This window comes from Rhinatrema bivittatum, chromosome 1 (assembly GCF_901001135.1).
Source record: "Rhinatrema bivittatum chromosome 1, aRhiBiv1.1, whole genome shotgun sequence".
In the NCBI taxonomy this organism is placed as follows: Eukaryota; Metazoa; Chordata; class Amphibia; order Gymnophiona; family Rhinatrematidae; genus Rhinatrema; species Rhinatrema bivittatum.
In genome coordinates, this window is record NC_042615.1 from 310,749,419 (window position 1) to 310,764,771 (window position 15,353).

The window sequence follows — 15,353 nt, forward strand, 5'->3', positions numbered from 1 at the left end:
AATGTTTGATTCGTTTTCATTCATGAGGAAAAAACCAAATCAATTTAAAAAAAAAGTTAAAAAAACAAAAACGAGGCCTCCCGGGACATCCTGCCTGCCCACCCAAAAAGATGCCGAGGTACCTGTCCCCACTTACCCGGTCCGGTGAGGATCCGCAAGTTTCAGTCTAGGCCCAGGCTGAAGCCTAGGCCTTGCATAGGCCAAGGTGAAGTAGGTTACCGTGACCTAAGCCTACTCAGTACAGGTTTTGGCCTGTACTGGAGGCCAGGTCACAACACCGGGGCCTCAGCCTACGCCAGGCTCCAGACCCAGACCCAATGCCACAATCCGGCCTGGATGTTGGGTCCTGACAAAGGGGCCTTAGCCCAGAACAAGGCCCGTTGCTGAAACCTGATCCAGAGGCAGGTCCTAACGCTGGGCCCCTGGTCTAGGCTGGGGCTCAGACCTAGGCCTGCTGTTGCAGCTTGGCCATAAAGCTGCGTCCTGACACCGGTGCCTTGGCCTGGACCCAGGCCTGATGCCACAACCCGACCCAGAGGCTGAGGCCTCGGCTTGGACTCAGGCCTGATGCCACAACCTAACCCAGAGGTCAGGTCCTGATGCCTGGGCCTCGACCCAGGATCAGGCCCAGGCCATGGAGCCCAGGCCTCGGAGCCTCTTTTTGGCCCCCATCATTCTTTGGCACTTGCAAACCAAATGACGCCGTCTGTTGGGGTCACGCCATAGTTAACTCTGGCACATTCATCCTAGTGTGCCATTTTGATGTATAGCAATGTATATGGCATGTTTTGCAATTTCATTTTAAATGAATACACATCCCTAATCAGTAGCTTATGTATCCATGTCTGTAGAATAATTCTCAGTTTACCTGTCTATTTCTGTGGCCCAGCCTGCTCTGGTCACTGTTATCTCCAGTTTATGCACAGTATGACTTTGTTTATTTGTTATGCCTGTTAATAAAGTTTGGAGCCTCCTCTGTCTGCGAGTAAAAGCTGAGTTAAGCTATCTGTTTAACTTCCACCTAGGGAACACATAACAAAATCATAATACAACTCTAGACAGTGAATAATGCATTTTGGGCTGGTCCACTACACCATCTGCTTGATTAAGATTACTACGCAACTGAATAACCCAGGCTGGGATTAGAACCCACCTATCAGAAAGTGTTGCAAAAAGAAACTATTTAGAAGTACATAACAAAAAATTAGAAAAGTTTTCTTAATGAAAAAAACATTTAAAAGTTGAATCTTTTAATTTAAAAAAATTGTCATTCATATTCTATCATGAGTTGCTCCATCTGGCTGAAGTCTGAAATTGTCCCTTTAAGAGAAATAACACCAACCAGCTGTACAGGTTTATTCACAGAGGTGCATTTTTCTTTTAAAATTTGTAGGATACATTACATGTCATGAAGTGACCAAAATAAAATCTGGCTCTGAGCTTCACTTGTATGTATGAGACCCTATTCCCTTGCTGTGCTGAGGTCAGGAAAGCCCTGGTTCTCATGCAGTATCTGCCCAAGTTACTGCTTATGTTTGCTTTTGAAGACCCAGAATTCTTCAGCAGTATCTCACATCTTGAACATCTGCTGAGCTTCTTCTGCTCTTTGTTGTTTCCTAGAGCAATGAGAAGTTGCTTTCTCATTGCCGTTTCTTGCAGTTAGGCTTTCTTCCACTGTATCAGGGGTAGGCAGGTCAGGTCTCGGAGTACCACAAACAGGACTGGTTTCAGGATGTCCATAATGAATATGCATGAGATACAGTTGCATACAATGGAGACAGTGCATGCAAATATGCCTCATGTATATTCATTATGGAGACCCTGAAAACCAGAACTATTTGTGGCATTCCAGGACCAGAGTTGACTACCTCTGTTTTTCTCTGCCTCCCTAGCTTAGATTTTCCATGCCCCTTCTATGTCTGTAGTTGGCTTTGTGTGGGGCAGTAGTGCAGGATCTCACATTTGCTTGGAAAATCTGCTTGTTTTGCAAAGGCTGGGCTGCCACAGTCCCTTTATCGCCACATTTGATCCAGCACAGTGGCGTAGCGAGGGATGGGCGGGGTGGGCGGCCGCCCCGGGCGCCGGGTCTAAGGGGGCGCCAAAACGCCTGGCTCTGCCTCAGGGCCGGCGGAACCACTAGGCGAGCTAGGCCTGTGCCTAGGGTGCCGAGACTTAGGGGGTGCCGCGGCAGGCAGCCAGCTCCCGACTCGCCCTGCCGCCCCGCCAGTGTCACCCTCCCAACACCCCCCTAGTGGTCCAGCGGAGGTCCCGGGAGCGATCTGCCCCTCCCGGAGCCTCCGCTGCCACTAAGCAAAATGGCGCCGGTGACCTTTAGCCCCTACCATGTGACAGGGGCTGAAGGCCACCGGCGCCATTTTGCTTAGTGGCAGCCGAGGCCCCGGGAGTGGAAGATCGCTCCCGGGCCCTCCACTGGACCACTAGGGGGGTGTTGGGAGGGTGACACTGGGGGGGAGGCAGGGAGAGTCGGGGGCTGGCTGCCTGCCGCGGCACCCCTTAAGTCTCGGCGGCTGGTCTCCGGCTGCACCGATCTTCCTTTCTTCGGCCACATGATCAGCTAGACCGGCTGCGCCGATCTTCTTTCTGTGTGTGAGTGTATGTGAGAAAGGAATCTGCCAGTTTAAAAAAATGAAGTGTGATAATACATATACCTCAACTTTTGTGCTGATTTTGTTGAAAAGTTGGATGAAAGATGAAATTACTAAATTTTAAGAGGAGAACTGTTGGAGAGGGTAAGTAAAGGTGGCTTTTTAAGTTCATTTTTCTTGATTGACTACCATTTTAATTATTGGGTAGTATGTGATGTGTCTGCTGTTTGAAATATTTTATTGGTGTTTGGTAAAGCTTTCAAAATTTGCATTAATCTTTAATTATTGGATATTCTATTCATCAGCTGTTTTGAAATTATCTTATTTGCACGCGTGCTTATAAAAATGAGTGCAGAAAAATAACACCGATTTCAATGCTAATCATTGATGGAGGGAGAAGAAGTCTCTTGCCCCGGGCACCAAATTGTCTAGCTACGCCACTGATCCAGCATATAGCTGCTGCATAATTTTCTACATGTTGACAGAGCTGCCAAGTTACCTAATTCCAGGAGGGAGACTTTATGCCAATCCTGGATTTCTGAAAACTCCATCCTGATGCATTATGGGATCTGCAGCACTGATTTCAATGGGCAGAATCAGAGACTATAAATACCACACTGATTTGGGACATGGGACTGGTTACAGTCTCCCACCAGGAAATGGGTGACTTGGCAGCTCTGTGTTGGGTTGGGAAATTGCAGACTCTATCAAATGTGCCTATCAAATGTATGCAAGCATTCTGCAAAGGGTGGCTTTCAATGAACCATAACTGGACATCCCACCAAAGTTGCAGCATGATGATCATGTGGGGGCGGGGACTACTGTCAATGGTTGATCCACTCATCACTTGGCTTACAAGCACCCCTCCATATATTTTGCATTATAAAATGTAATTAATTATTTCAACCATCCTCATAAACTCATCAACCACAGCTTCTCTCATGTACATTTATGGGAGCAGTGAGAGAAGTGTACATCCCTAGTGAGTATTAGGTTCATAAAGAGTGGGTTGAGATATAGTGCTAACAATACATTTGTATGCCATTGTTAAGAGTAAATATGTCAGTATATTTCTAGCATTCATTCATATAATTTCTTTTATCTCGCACCATACAAAACCTTTTTTTGATATACACATGCTTTACATACAATTTGCTTACAAAATTCTTTTAAAGTTTTTTTAAGTTTTCTGCAGAGCACAGCTGAATACTAAAACGATCAATATACCAGCAGTTTTGTAGTTGCTGTGTCCTTACTCTGCCTAACTTCTTATAGTCAGTCCGGTGCAAGAGGCAAGCTTTTATTTGAAGATTGATTTTATAATTCTAGACCTGTGCAAGATAGTTGTCACTTTATTTGTCCTACCATTAGCCAGAATTCAGTTGTTATAAATGTACATTGAAGTATTTTTTGATTTAAGAGAGGGCTTATTGTCTATCCGTGTGACTATATGACTAGGCACTTGCACTTTGTGAAAGTTGGTTGCCTGTGGGGTTAAGGTAGTATTAAAAGTTTTTTCATAATCACAATTTTATGTTCATTGAAGCACCTTCATGGAGATTATTATGTATATGTTTTTGCATGTAATTTGAGGTTCTTTGTATCTATTTCCTTGAGGATTTCACAGATTGTTTTTTATTGTTATTTTTGTGTTCTTTTTTTTAAAGGTATATCGATATTATGGGGCAGAGATCATCATAATCAATATGCCTAATATTATTGAAGGGCTGGGACATACCAGCTATCACATTTTCAGTGAGATATACTACATGTTTGTTGTATAAATATTAACAGTAAATATAGTGATTAGATGCATATACAGTTAGTTCATTACTTATAGTACCATAATATACACATGGGCATTGCTGACATTATGTTTCTACTCCTAATAATATATTAGCAGTGTAACCGTTTTTGGCGGAAAAGAGTGTCAAAGAACAAGAATTATGTGTCTACAAATCTAATGAAAATTACTGATTAAGCACCACAGGTATAGCAAAAAGTTACTTGCCACTATATTTAGATCCATACACCTTTTTTGTTATGCAGTGTTTTGTACATTTCAATTGATTTTAATTGTTTGATTACCATTTCTTTTGGAGTACTGTTTTATTATGATTTTTTATGATTTAAAGTCATCGTGATGTCTCTCACATTTTTATGTTTTTATATGTTGTATACATGATTTATTGTTTTAGTAGCCCCTGAGGCAGCTCTATGTACAGAGCAAAACTCAGCCAGATTCAGGCCTGGGTACTGTGATAAATAAAAAATCTCTTTCACTGATCCATCTTCTTCTGGTTGTGTCTTTCTATTGAGACATTTTTAAGTCTTGGAGCATGGTTTCCATGATGAGGAAGCCAGCAGTCCCCATGGAGCACTACCTAGAAGAACCCCTTTTCCACAACCCTGCTCTGGGTGTGGGGATTTTGGAGTCCTCCACAGTATGCCGTCGGCTGGCCTTGGCAGGAACCACAGAACATCCTGTTAGAGGACCGATCAATATGGGTGCTGCCACGTATGTTGGCTTGGCAGATGGGCATAAGAAACCCCGTGCATGCCGCTGAAGTCCTAGAGTCCATCCAGCTAAGGGCACCCAGTTATTTGTCCACTTTGTTGGGGAGGGGTCTGCAGGCTGGAGGCTGGAGGTCCCCACCAGTTTTCCATCCCCCCTCCTCCAGACCTGAGTATAGGTCCCATGATAAGAGACCCCTTCCTCTCTGCTCGCCCTCTTCCAGCCAAAAGCCTCAGCTGGCTGCATTCACTTTCCGCAGCCAACTTTGAGGCTATGGACAGGAAGGTGACGTACCTCTTCATGGTACACACGATTCACTTCCTTGCCTCCCGCCAAGACACTGTGTGGAGAAGTGCAATAGGAGGGGATAGAGGACCATGTTGGGGAGTATATTATGCCTGTCCCACATCCAGGAAGAACACAGACCTAGCGAGGAGGATAGCATATGGGGCCATATTTACATGGAGTGTCCTAGAAGCCATCACTGGCTCTACAGCCTGCCCCTTCTGCCAAGTGGGAGTCTGTGGCACATATCTACTGGTTTTGTCCTTGCCTAACTCCCTTCCCCACTTTTTTTTTTAAAAAGTTGTTTTTATGTTTTTGGTTGTCCTTCTCCCCCCCCCCCCCCCCCCACCTCCTCATATGTGGGCATAACATACCCAAGGCCCCAGTAGCATGCAATCGGGCCCACCTCATTAACTACCTTCTGGCAGAAGCCGAGACCACCATGGACCAGAGAGGCGAGGTGGCTGGAGAACATCCGGTTGCATGTGAAACTTTCTTCAGGTCTTCGGTGCACTCTCGACTGCGGGTGGAGCATGCATTTGCCGTACAGAAGAACAACATCCAAAAGTTCATCTATGAATGGACAGTAAACTGCATCTTCTGCCCGACACAATTTCCCCCAGCAAAGAACTTGCGGTTATATATTTAGGACTTTGGTTTTTGTTAGTTTCCCATCCACTACTGTGACCCCTCTTCCCAGTTAATTGGTTCTGCGATGATCAGCTAAAGGACACGGGCTGAGAGATCAGTGATTCCTTTCTGCCTCTGCGCAGTGTGCGTTGCTGAGCAGACTGATTCTACCTATTCCTTGTTTTTCCCCTCTCCTTTTACCTTTCTAACTCTCTCGAAAGGTGGAGCTAGCATCATTATGAATTGATTGCCTAATAATATACGAAGGCACTTTGTTTTGTTAGTAAACTGAACATGTTTTTTCTCGTGTGAAGGGATGTGGAACACACATTCTAGGATTTATTTTCTGACCAGAGCAGGGCACCTTACCGATAAAATTAGTGGAAACTAAGGGTTGTGCCCTGCCTCCTCTCCCCATGCCATCCAATCACAGCGCAGGAAAGGAGGCATGGGGCAGGGACACAGCACAGCTCTCCGGTCCTGCCTTTCTCTCCCTGTAATTAGGAGGCTGTGGGAGAGAGGAGGAGTCACCTGCAGAAACTGGACTTTTAAAGTTTGGTCACAGCACATCTGAAAACCTGACCGTCCAATTCAAAACTAAGCAGTTGACAACTCTTATTCTGCAGAGTCACTCCAAAATTATGCTACTAACTTTTGATAACCTGAGATGCTGGATCTACCCATGTCTTTGTGAGCATATATTGTGTGTGTTGGGATAGGAAACTTTTATGGGTTCAAACCATATCCTTCCAGTACTTTTGCTCTCTTATCTGACACAACTCTTGTGCTGACCAAAGGGGCAGAGCTCTGATAGGCCTTGGCAGAATTCCATAGGGTGCACAGTGTGCAAGAATTGGCAAAACATTGACTAAGGTTATCTCTATTTCAGATGCATTTTAGCATGGTGAAACAGTCTAGTTATCCATTGGCAATTATTGCTCAGATGTATTTGTTCATTGTTCTTGCTTGCACTCACAGTATGTTAGGTGTTTATGTACATGCTCTAGCAAGGTTCTGCAAGAGCTGTAATCCTTTTCCTACTGGTTACTATTAAGAAAGAGCTGAAGGTGGAGCTTAGAGATCAGCCTTGAAAATTGTAGCTGTGTTGGGGAGGAAGATGTGGGTGTGTCCCATTTATAAGGAAGAGCTAGTGACCTCTACAACTTGCAATCTGCCTTTGACTCAGTGCAGAGAGGTGGCAGCTACAAGAGAAAGAGACACATGGAGACCACTGGAAAAGTAAGTGGAATGGGCTAATTATTTGTAGATCCAGCATTTGCAAAAACTTTTAACTAAACTTAGGTATTGGAATGTATCATAAAAGAGTAAAAATTCTGTATTAAACAAACCTAAAAATATATTCTGGTTTTCAAGAAACAAAATAGATAAGAGATATAATGTTTGTCTAATTATGTACTGATCTCTTGACTTGGGTTGGAGGTGGCACTCATGTTCAGGCTGCCATGGGTACATCAAATCAGATTTGCCTGCTCACCCTTGCCCCCAGTGGTGGTGAAATGGCAGCAACTGAGAGACTGCCAGCTTCCTTGCCTTTACTCTAAAGAGCCAGTATCAGTGAGAGTAGTCTAAGTTACATGCAGGCTCTCATGACTGCAACTTCATTTTGGGAAGGGATATAAATTGTACAGTTCTGGGAAGGGATAGGGGGTGAGACAATGAAAAGAGAAATAAGGTACAAGTGTGAATGGAGGAGAAAGGAAATAGGAAGGAAAAGGATGAGAAAGGAACTGAGGAGAGACAGAATAAATGAGATTATGGGAGACAATGAGAGAAGAACTGAGAAATAAGAAGAGGGAAAAATTGGAGAGAATGTGAAATGGAGGAAGCAATGAGAGTTGAACTGAGGAAGCATGAATGAGAGGAGAACTGGTGGCAAGGAAGAGAGAAAATGAGACTGGGAGTTAGGGGGAAGAAAGCTGAAGTTAGAATTTGGAGGGAGATGGGGCACAATCTGGGAACCTGTTACATCTGATTCAGAATGTCTAAGTTTTTAGGGGCCTAACCCTAATGACCCTGGTGTTCCCTCAGCTGACCCCTCCTGGTGGTAGCACAGGGTGAGTGACGCTGCTGTGGATCTTCAGGCTGTGAAGCTTTGTGCCAATTCTCCCAGGGTGGGGAAATCAGTTATTCAGGGTGCAGCCTGGGGGCAGAATCCTCTGCAGGGCCAAACTGTACCAAAGACACTCTAAAAAAACAGCTCCAAGAATAAGACAGAGTTTAACAAAAAAAATGGTTGAATAGCAAATAGGTAATAAATATGCAGTTCTGAATCCAGTTCAATAGTAAAATCTTAAATAATCAGCAAACCATTTCCTGTTCAGATACATTCAATATCAGGAGATCAGAATCCAACAGGAAATATTTCTTCTCAAAATCACGAGTTCATTTCTCTGTAACCCTATGTCAAATACCAGTCATTGTGGCCAATACTCAAAATGTCCTTGTGAGGGAGTACATAAGAAAATCCCTCAGAACTCCTTAAAGTACTGGCTACATCTATCTGTACCGGTACCGGTCCTGCTTAACTCCCAACCCAGCAAGGGATTCTGGGCTAGGGTGGATCACTACAAGCAGGGCTAAGAGACCGGGGCTTGAGGCATGAAGCAGGCTCCACGGAGAAATGGAAGCCTCGAGATAACAAACTGCAATTTACTAGCTAAGTTGATTATTAAGTTTATTATTGCTCCCCAATAAAGAAGCTTATAAAGATTTTTAACAGAGTCCGGTCTGGAGTCCGTTCTTTAGCTAGTCCTAACCACTTGGCATCACCTTGAACTACTTTCCTAATTATATGAACTCTTCGTCCACATTCTCCTGGGGCAAGTTGATAGGAGCTTTCTCTCATTTCACATTTGTAATCCACGTTCCAGATTTCCAGTAGTACTTCAGATTGAAGCACTAGATATTTCTTCTCCAAACTCCCTTTGGCATGTACCCTCCAGACTCTGCTGCTAGATTCTCTTCCTCAGAATCCCGCCCCTTGTAATGGGAAAACACTCAATTTTATATCCCTGAAAGCCAGACAGCCATTGGCTATCACAGCACAAGTCACTCACATCACTAACGCACATCTACTGGGTCTGTTCCTTGAACCACTTTCTGAAACCATCCTCATTCTAACCATAACATACACATTTAATATTTCCAACAAACACCCTCCTGGGGCAAGGGCTACCACAATTCTCCATAGTAGTCACCAGTCCTAGCCTTTATCTGACTTCCTAAGGAAATCAGAACTTTCCCAGTGTAAAACATAACACAACCTTTAACCTCACACAATAACCATGAACCCTTGTAAAATATGGGATGAGTAATGTCATCTAATGGCACCTGGGCCACTCTATATACTGTGAAATCTGTCCAGGTCAGCTTGAGTGTTGCGGCTGCCACATTCCCAGCTGGAGGGAGCAGTGTAGTGTGACAGGCCTCTTGGAGATTCCGTCTTACACCTCCCCAGAGGAGAGAAGGCGGACTATATTGGGCTGGATGTACCAAGTATTTTCCGCATAGACACAGGAAAAGAAGTTTGCATTGGCAAGCTCTATCCTCTGGAACCTCTTTGGAAGGAAGTATATTTGAAATCCTTCAAATAAAACAAAAAACTAAAATATTTGCAAGAGAAGGTCTTTGCTTAAATCTGTGTGTAGTTATCTGAGTGCATCCAGGCTATATACAGTATGTTCACATTTTGGTTTTGGTTATGTTATTTTATTGGTTTTCTGAATGTTATTACTATATGCCACTTAGACTTAAGATAATGCAGCATTTAAATGTTTTTGATAAATAAATAGATAAAATGGGAAAAATCTTTTAGTATATCTGGCGTAAAATCTGCTACCAGGAGAACTTGGTATTAAAGAGACAAAAGCAAAGAGAGAGATAAATGTTCATAGAGAAGCCTCAGGTATTTGTGGAGCAAAGGGGTGGCAAGGGAGATTGGAAGGGGGGGGGGCGGATCCAAGATGGCTCCCTGAACAGACGCATATCTCAACGCTCCTGCAAGACTCGCCATAGCTTTTGAAGTTTTGTTTCTTCAATTAATAATGCCTCATAAGAGAAAAGGGAGAGTGAGGGTTTATACACCCGTGCCCTCACTCCCCACAGGTCAGCGTATTATATCGCAGTATGCATCCCCCATATCACAAATTGGGGCATCGAGCCCCGCTGGCGGCTTGGGAGGAGGAGGAGTCCCTTCGCCACCTGGGGAGATATCGCTGACCCAACCGAACCCGTGGAAACAGTCGAGAGCAACTCCTCCGACCGGAGCTGAGCCTGGAGAGTCATGGTGAGAGACGTCACAGGAGTGACTCTATCAAGTGGACAGCAGGGCAATGCAGCGGAGTGGGAGAGTCTACCAGATTCCTTTACGTCTTCAGAGAACTTGGCAAGGAGTGAGGAGAGAAAGGAGGAATCCCCGCAGACATTAACATCGGTTGTAGGAGAAAGAGAGATAATGCAAAGCCTTAAAATAAACCCCATTGAGATAAAGAGACCAGCTGTAATCACAATGAAGTCCTTATGGGATTTGATTGTGGGGATGATCAAGGCCTTTAATGAGCAGACCCAGAAAACGGAAGAAATCTCCCCAAAAATGGACTCTGTAGAAAATCAATGTAAGATGAGGGACAAGGAACAAACACAGGTCTTACTGCAGGTTAAAGATGATTTAAAACAAGTGTCTGATGCGAATGCCGTTTGTGTGAGAGATCAGGCTATTTCGATGCGCAGGCTGGAGTCGGTAGAGAATTACCTAAGACAACTTAATCTGAGGCTTTTCAACTTCCCTAAAGTTGTTGATGAAATACCACTAATAACTTTTAAAAGGTACCTGAAAGAAATTCTAAGGATTCCGGAAGATTTTGTATTTAAAACAAAGACAGAGACAGATGCAGATATCCCCAGTAGGGGATATAGGAGACTTTGAAAATCTGTCTGAATATCTGGAGAGCTCTGGGCTTGAGGTCGTGGAGAGAACCATCCTTTTTGTTTCTTTATTTTCAGACTATGACAGAGCTCTAATTATGAAATTTTATTTTAAAGCTATGAATGTTACTTATTTGGGAGGATTAATCCATATATTTCCTGATTTGTCTAGGGTTACGCAAATGCTTAGGAAAGCTTTCTTACTTATGCGCCCAGAAGCTGTGGCAATGGGGGAAAATTTCCTATTACGTTACCCCACTATCGGCCGGATTTTAAAAGGGTTACGCGCATAAGTTATGCGCGTAACCCTTTTAAAAAACCCCTGCGCGCGCCGAGCCTATTTTGCATAGGCTCGGCGGCGCACGCAAGCCCCGGGACGCGCGTAAGTCCTGGGGCTTCGCAAGGGGGTGTGTCGGGGCATGCCGGGTGGGCGGCGCCATTTTCGGGGCGTGTTGGGGCGTGGTCTTCGGCCCTGGGGCGTGGTCGAGGCCTCTGGACCAGTCCCCGGGTCGGGTGATGGTGCGCCAGCAGCCCGCTGGCACACACAGAGTTACGCCTGTCTCCGGCCGGCATAACTTTGCCAACAAAGGTAGGGTGAAGGGTTAGATAGGGCCGGGGGGGGTGGGTTAGGTAGGGAAAGTGAGAGAAAGGTGTGGGGGGGTAGAAGGAAAGTTCCCTCCGAGGCTGCTCCAATTTCAGAGCGGCCTCGGAGGGAACAGGCAGCGCGCACAGGGCTCGGCGCGCACAAGTTGCACTAATGTGCACCCCCTTGCACGCGCCGACCCTGGATTTTTGTACGCGCGCACGTAGATTTAGAAAATCTACCCCAAGGTGCATAATAAAATACTCTGGAAATACATTTGTATTTTACAATCCCGAGCAATTAAGGGGGTTCTTAAAGGCTAGAAGGGATGTCCCTGCAACTTAAAAAAGACTTGGACCGTGTAGTTAAAATAAGATATGGATATTTTCAGGAGAACTTTTGTTTAAGTGTGATTTCTTAAATATACACCTCTTTGTTTCCTTTTTCCTCCCCCCTCCAATTTTTCCTAGAAAGAATGAGGGGATTAATACTGCTTATAAGTTTATGTTGCAATTACTATTATTGTAATTATTAATAGTTTTCTTTTTTATAACTCTTTATTATTTCAAAGCAAAGGAATCTGTTTTTGTATTATAAAAGCTGATAAATAAAAAAAACAAAAAAAAAAAGAGATGGAAGGAAGAGAGAAGCAAAGAGAAATAGTCATAAGGAAAAAGAACACTAAAAGGAAGGAAATGACAGAAGTGAAATGGAAAATATAATAAGAATTATAGAGTAAAGTAATTGCTATGAATGCTTTTTTTTCTCACCACACTGATTTCTTGGAAGCCTGCCTTATCCTTCTGACTGTGCAGGGTGCAGCAGAGCTGAAGATGAACTGCTGCACTCCCCTCCCCAACCTACCTTGTGGCCCAGTACACAGGAGGCTGTTTGAATCAAATCTTACGTGATTTGATTCAAACAGCACATCTGCACTAGAGGAAGAGGAGATGGTGACAAGAAGAGGAAATTATATGCACCGACCACCAGCTCCACTCTCGTGCCTGGGGCTGTGAGGGAGGGGGTTTGGAGAGGGAGGGAAGAGCAGGGAGAGAGAAGAATGGAAGATCATGGGATTAGAGAGTGAGAGAGAGGAGAGGGGTACAGTGAAAGTGAGGGAGTTGAAAGGTTAAGAAAGGGAGGGGAGGGGATGGATGGAAGTTGAGAGAGGGGAGTGTGGAGGATGAGGGAATTTGAAAGTGAGAGAGAATGTAGGATGGAAGTTGTGAGGATTTGGAGGTGGAGTGTGGAAAGTAAGAGGATGGAAGATGAGAACATGGAAGATGAAGGATGGGATTATGGAAGGTGAAGATGATTGGAAGGTGAGGAGTGGGAAGTGAGTGAGGAGTAGAATGGAAGGTGAGAGAGATTTAAAGGTGAAGGAGAATGGAAAGTGAGAATGGAAGGACGTGGGGTGGGGGGGGGGGAGTGTGTAAGATGATGGTGATTGGAAACTGTTTTTTGGGCTCCTGGTCCACGAGGAAGCCGGAAGCACCCGCTCTTCGGCCCTGGGTCTGCAGCAACTCCTCAGCCCTCCAGGCAGTATCAGAAAAGAGAGAGGCAGCTCTTTTGCAGCTGAATTGTGAGGGGTCATTGATGTCCACTGATGGATGGTGCCTTGTGCAAGCACACAGGTTGCATTCCCCCAAAACTGGACTGCAATGAGACCTGGTTTAATTATCATAAATTAAAATGGATCATTAAAGAATCTTTCAGTTCATAATTTAAGGATAATTTTAGTTAAACTCACAATTGTAATTCAATGTTTAATGTTTTATCCCCAATTTCTATAGGTTATCAAATGCAAGGCAGCCGTTCTCTGGGAAACAGAGAAACCCTTTTCCATTGAGGAAGTGGAAGTCCCACCACCTCGAGCTCATGAAATCCGAGTCAAGGTAGAAATTTGTAGAAAGACAACTCTTTTTTTTCTTATTTCATTTTACCCTGGACTAGAAATAAATGTGATCTTTTATACAGTCAGTAATGATGTGTATGGAATATTCATTTTTAACATAACTGACTAACTAACTAAATAACACCCTTAACCAAAAATCTTCCCAGTACTCCCCAGTAACAAGAACACCGTTGATAAAATCCTGGCAAAAATCAGGCTGTAGGAAGTTTTTGAGAGTTATCTTGGGCAAAAGAAGGTATCATAGTCCTTCTTCTCCCCCCATCCCCCATGTAAGCTATAAACCCCCGGCTTGACTAGTGAGATTCTTCCACTAACATAAGGTCTAATCCTCTAAAATAGAATGTTATATATTTTTTATTCCAGAAGATGTCTCATGATGAGTGCACTTAGAAATCAGCTCCTGATAGAAACCTACCTGATGTAGGTTCTCTACTGGGGGAGGTAGGGAGAAGGATAAACCTCTGAGGTGGAAGGCATTAGGTATGCTCTTATTTTCTAAGTGCCAATAAACAGTCTGAATACTGTATTGGTGTTTTACTATAAACTTTATTTAAATATTTGTTCAACATGAATAATGTGGCACTTTGTACAGAAGACTTCTTATAGAATCCTTAAAACAGACCAAATTAGTAAATTACTAATTCTGTGCTCCCTTAGAGTTCTCTTTTGGAATTTAGGGTTTCTTCTGGGCAAACTGGAAAGGGTAATTCTATCCCATAATACTTTCTCTTAGTTCCTGGGATCCACTGCTTGCTTTTTCACTCAGCCATCTACCCCTCCTCTACTCTTCTGCACCTCATAGGCACCTCCTTTACTATCTCTCATCTGAGCACCTGATTAGTAGCTCTTCTTCTCCAACCAGCTATTAGGGATGTGAATCGTTTTTTGACGATTTAAAAAATCGTCCGATATTTTTTAAATCATCAAAAATCGTTAGAGTGCGCGATACAATAGAAATTCCCCCGATTTATCGTGAAAAATCATAAATCGGGGATTTGGGGGGAGGGCGGGAAAACCGGCACACCAAAACAACCCCTAAACCCACCCCGACCCTTTAAAACAAAATCCTTACCTTCCCCCACCCTCCCGAACCCCCCCCCCCCCAAAACCTTTTACGAGTACCTGGTGGTCCAGTGTGTTATGCTCAGGCTTGTGGACCCTTGGCCGACGGGGGATGGTATACCTTTCGGAGGATCCGTAGGTTCTCTCGTCGGGAGGCGAGGCAGAGCAGAAGACAGGACGAGCTGACCCTTGGCACTGGAGACTAAGGTGACAGCGGAGACTGGTGAAGAGACGAGAAGAGGAGCTGTGTCTTCACCCCTGGAAGTCTGTGGTCCCCCAAGGAGGAGCCCGTAGAAACCCAGACCACTGGGACTTAGGCGGACCTTTGAGAGGTCAGGTGTCGGTGCAAGGGCTGACTGGAACTTCACCCTGGAAGCCTGCAGTCCCCCCGGGAGGAGCCCGTAGGGACCCAGACCGCTGGGACTTAGGTGGGCCCTTGGAGACGGGAGTCTTGAAAGAGTCCTAGGTCGAGTGCCAGAGGATCAACCCTCACCAGTCCGAGGTCGTGTACCAGAGAATCACCACTTGCCAATCTGAAGTCGGGAACCAGAGAATCACCGTAAGCCAATCCGAAGTCAGGAACCAGAGAATCACCATAAGCCAATCCGAAGTCAGGAACCGGGAACACCAAGACGAAACAGGAACCAGAGTCCAATCGCAGGGAACTCACCAAAGCAAGCAGACTAGACAGCGTAGAAGGACGTTGCCAAGTCGAGGAATGGTCAGAGGAAGTCTCCTTATATACTTCCTCTGGCCCTAGAGGTAAGAACCAGCTGTAGGCAATTAAAGGGAAAAGGTCCCTTTAACTCTGAG

At 44.6% G+C, this 15,353-nt stretch overlaps 1 protein-coding gene across 1 annotated transcript in view; it reads left to right on the forward strand.

Annotated features, from left to right (window-relative positions):
* The first annotated feature begins 7,017 nt into the window (after positions 1-7,017).
* Positions 7,018-15,353, forward strand: part of LOC115089244 (alcohol dehydrogenase 1-like) — a 58,515-nt gene continuing 50,179 nt past the window's right edge. The window contains exons 1-2 of the mRNA XM_029597360.1: positions 7,018-7,275; positions 13,357-13,458. Coding sequence (XP_029453220.1) covers positions 7,258-7,275; positions 13,357-13,458 — 120 coding nt within the window. The 5' untranslated portion in view covers positions 7,018-7,257. The remainder of the gene's footprint in view (positions 7,276-13,356; positions 13,459-15,353) is intronic.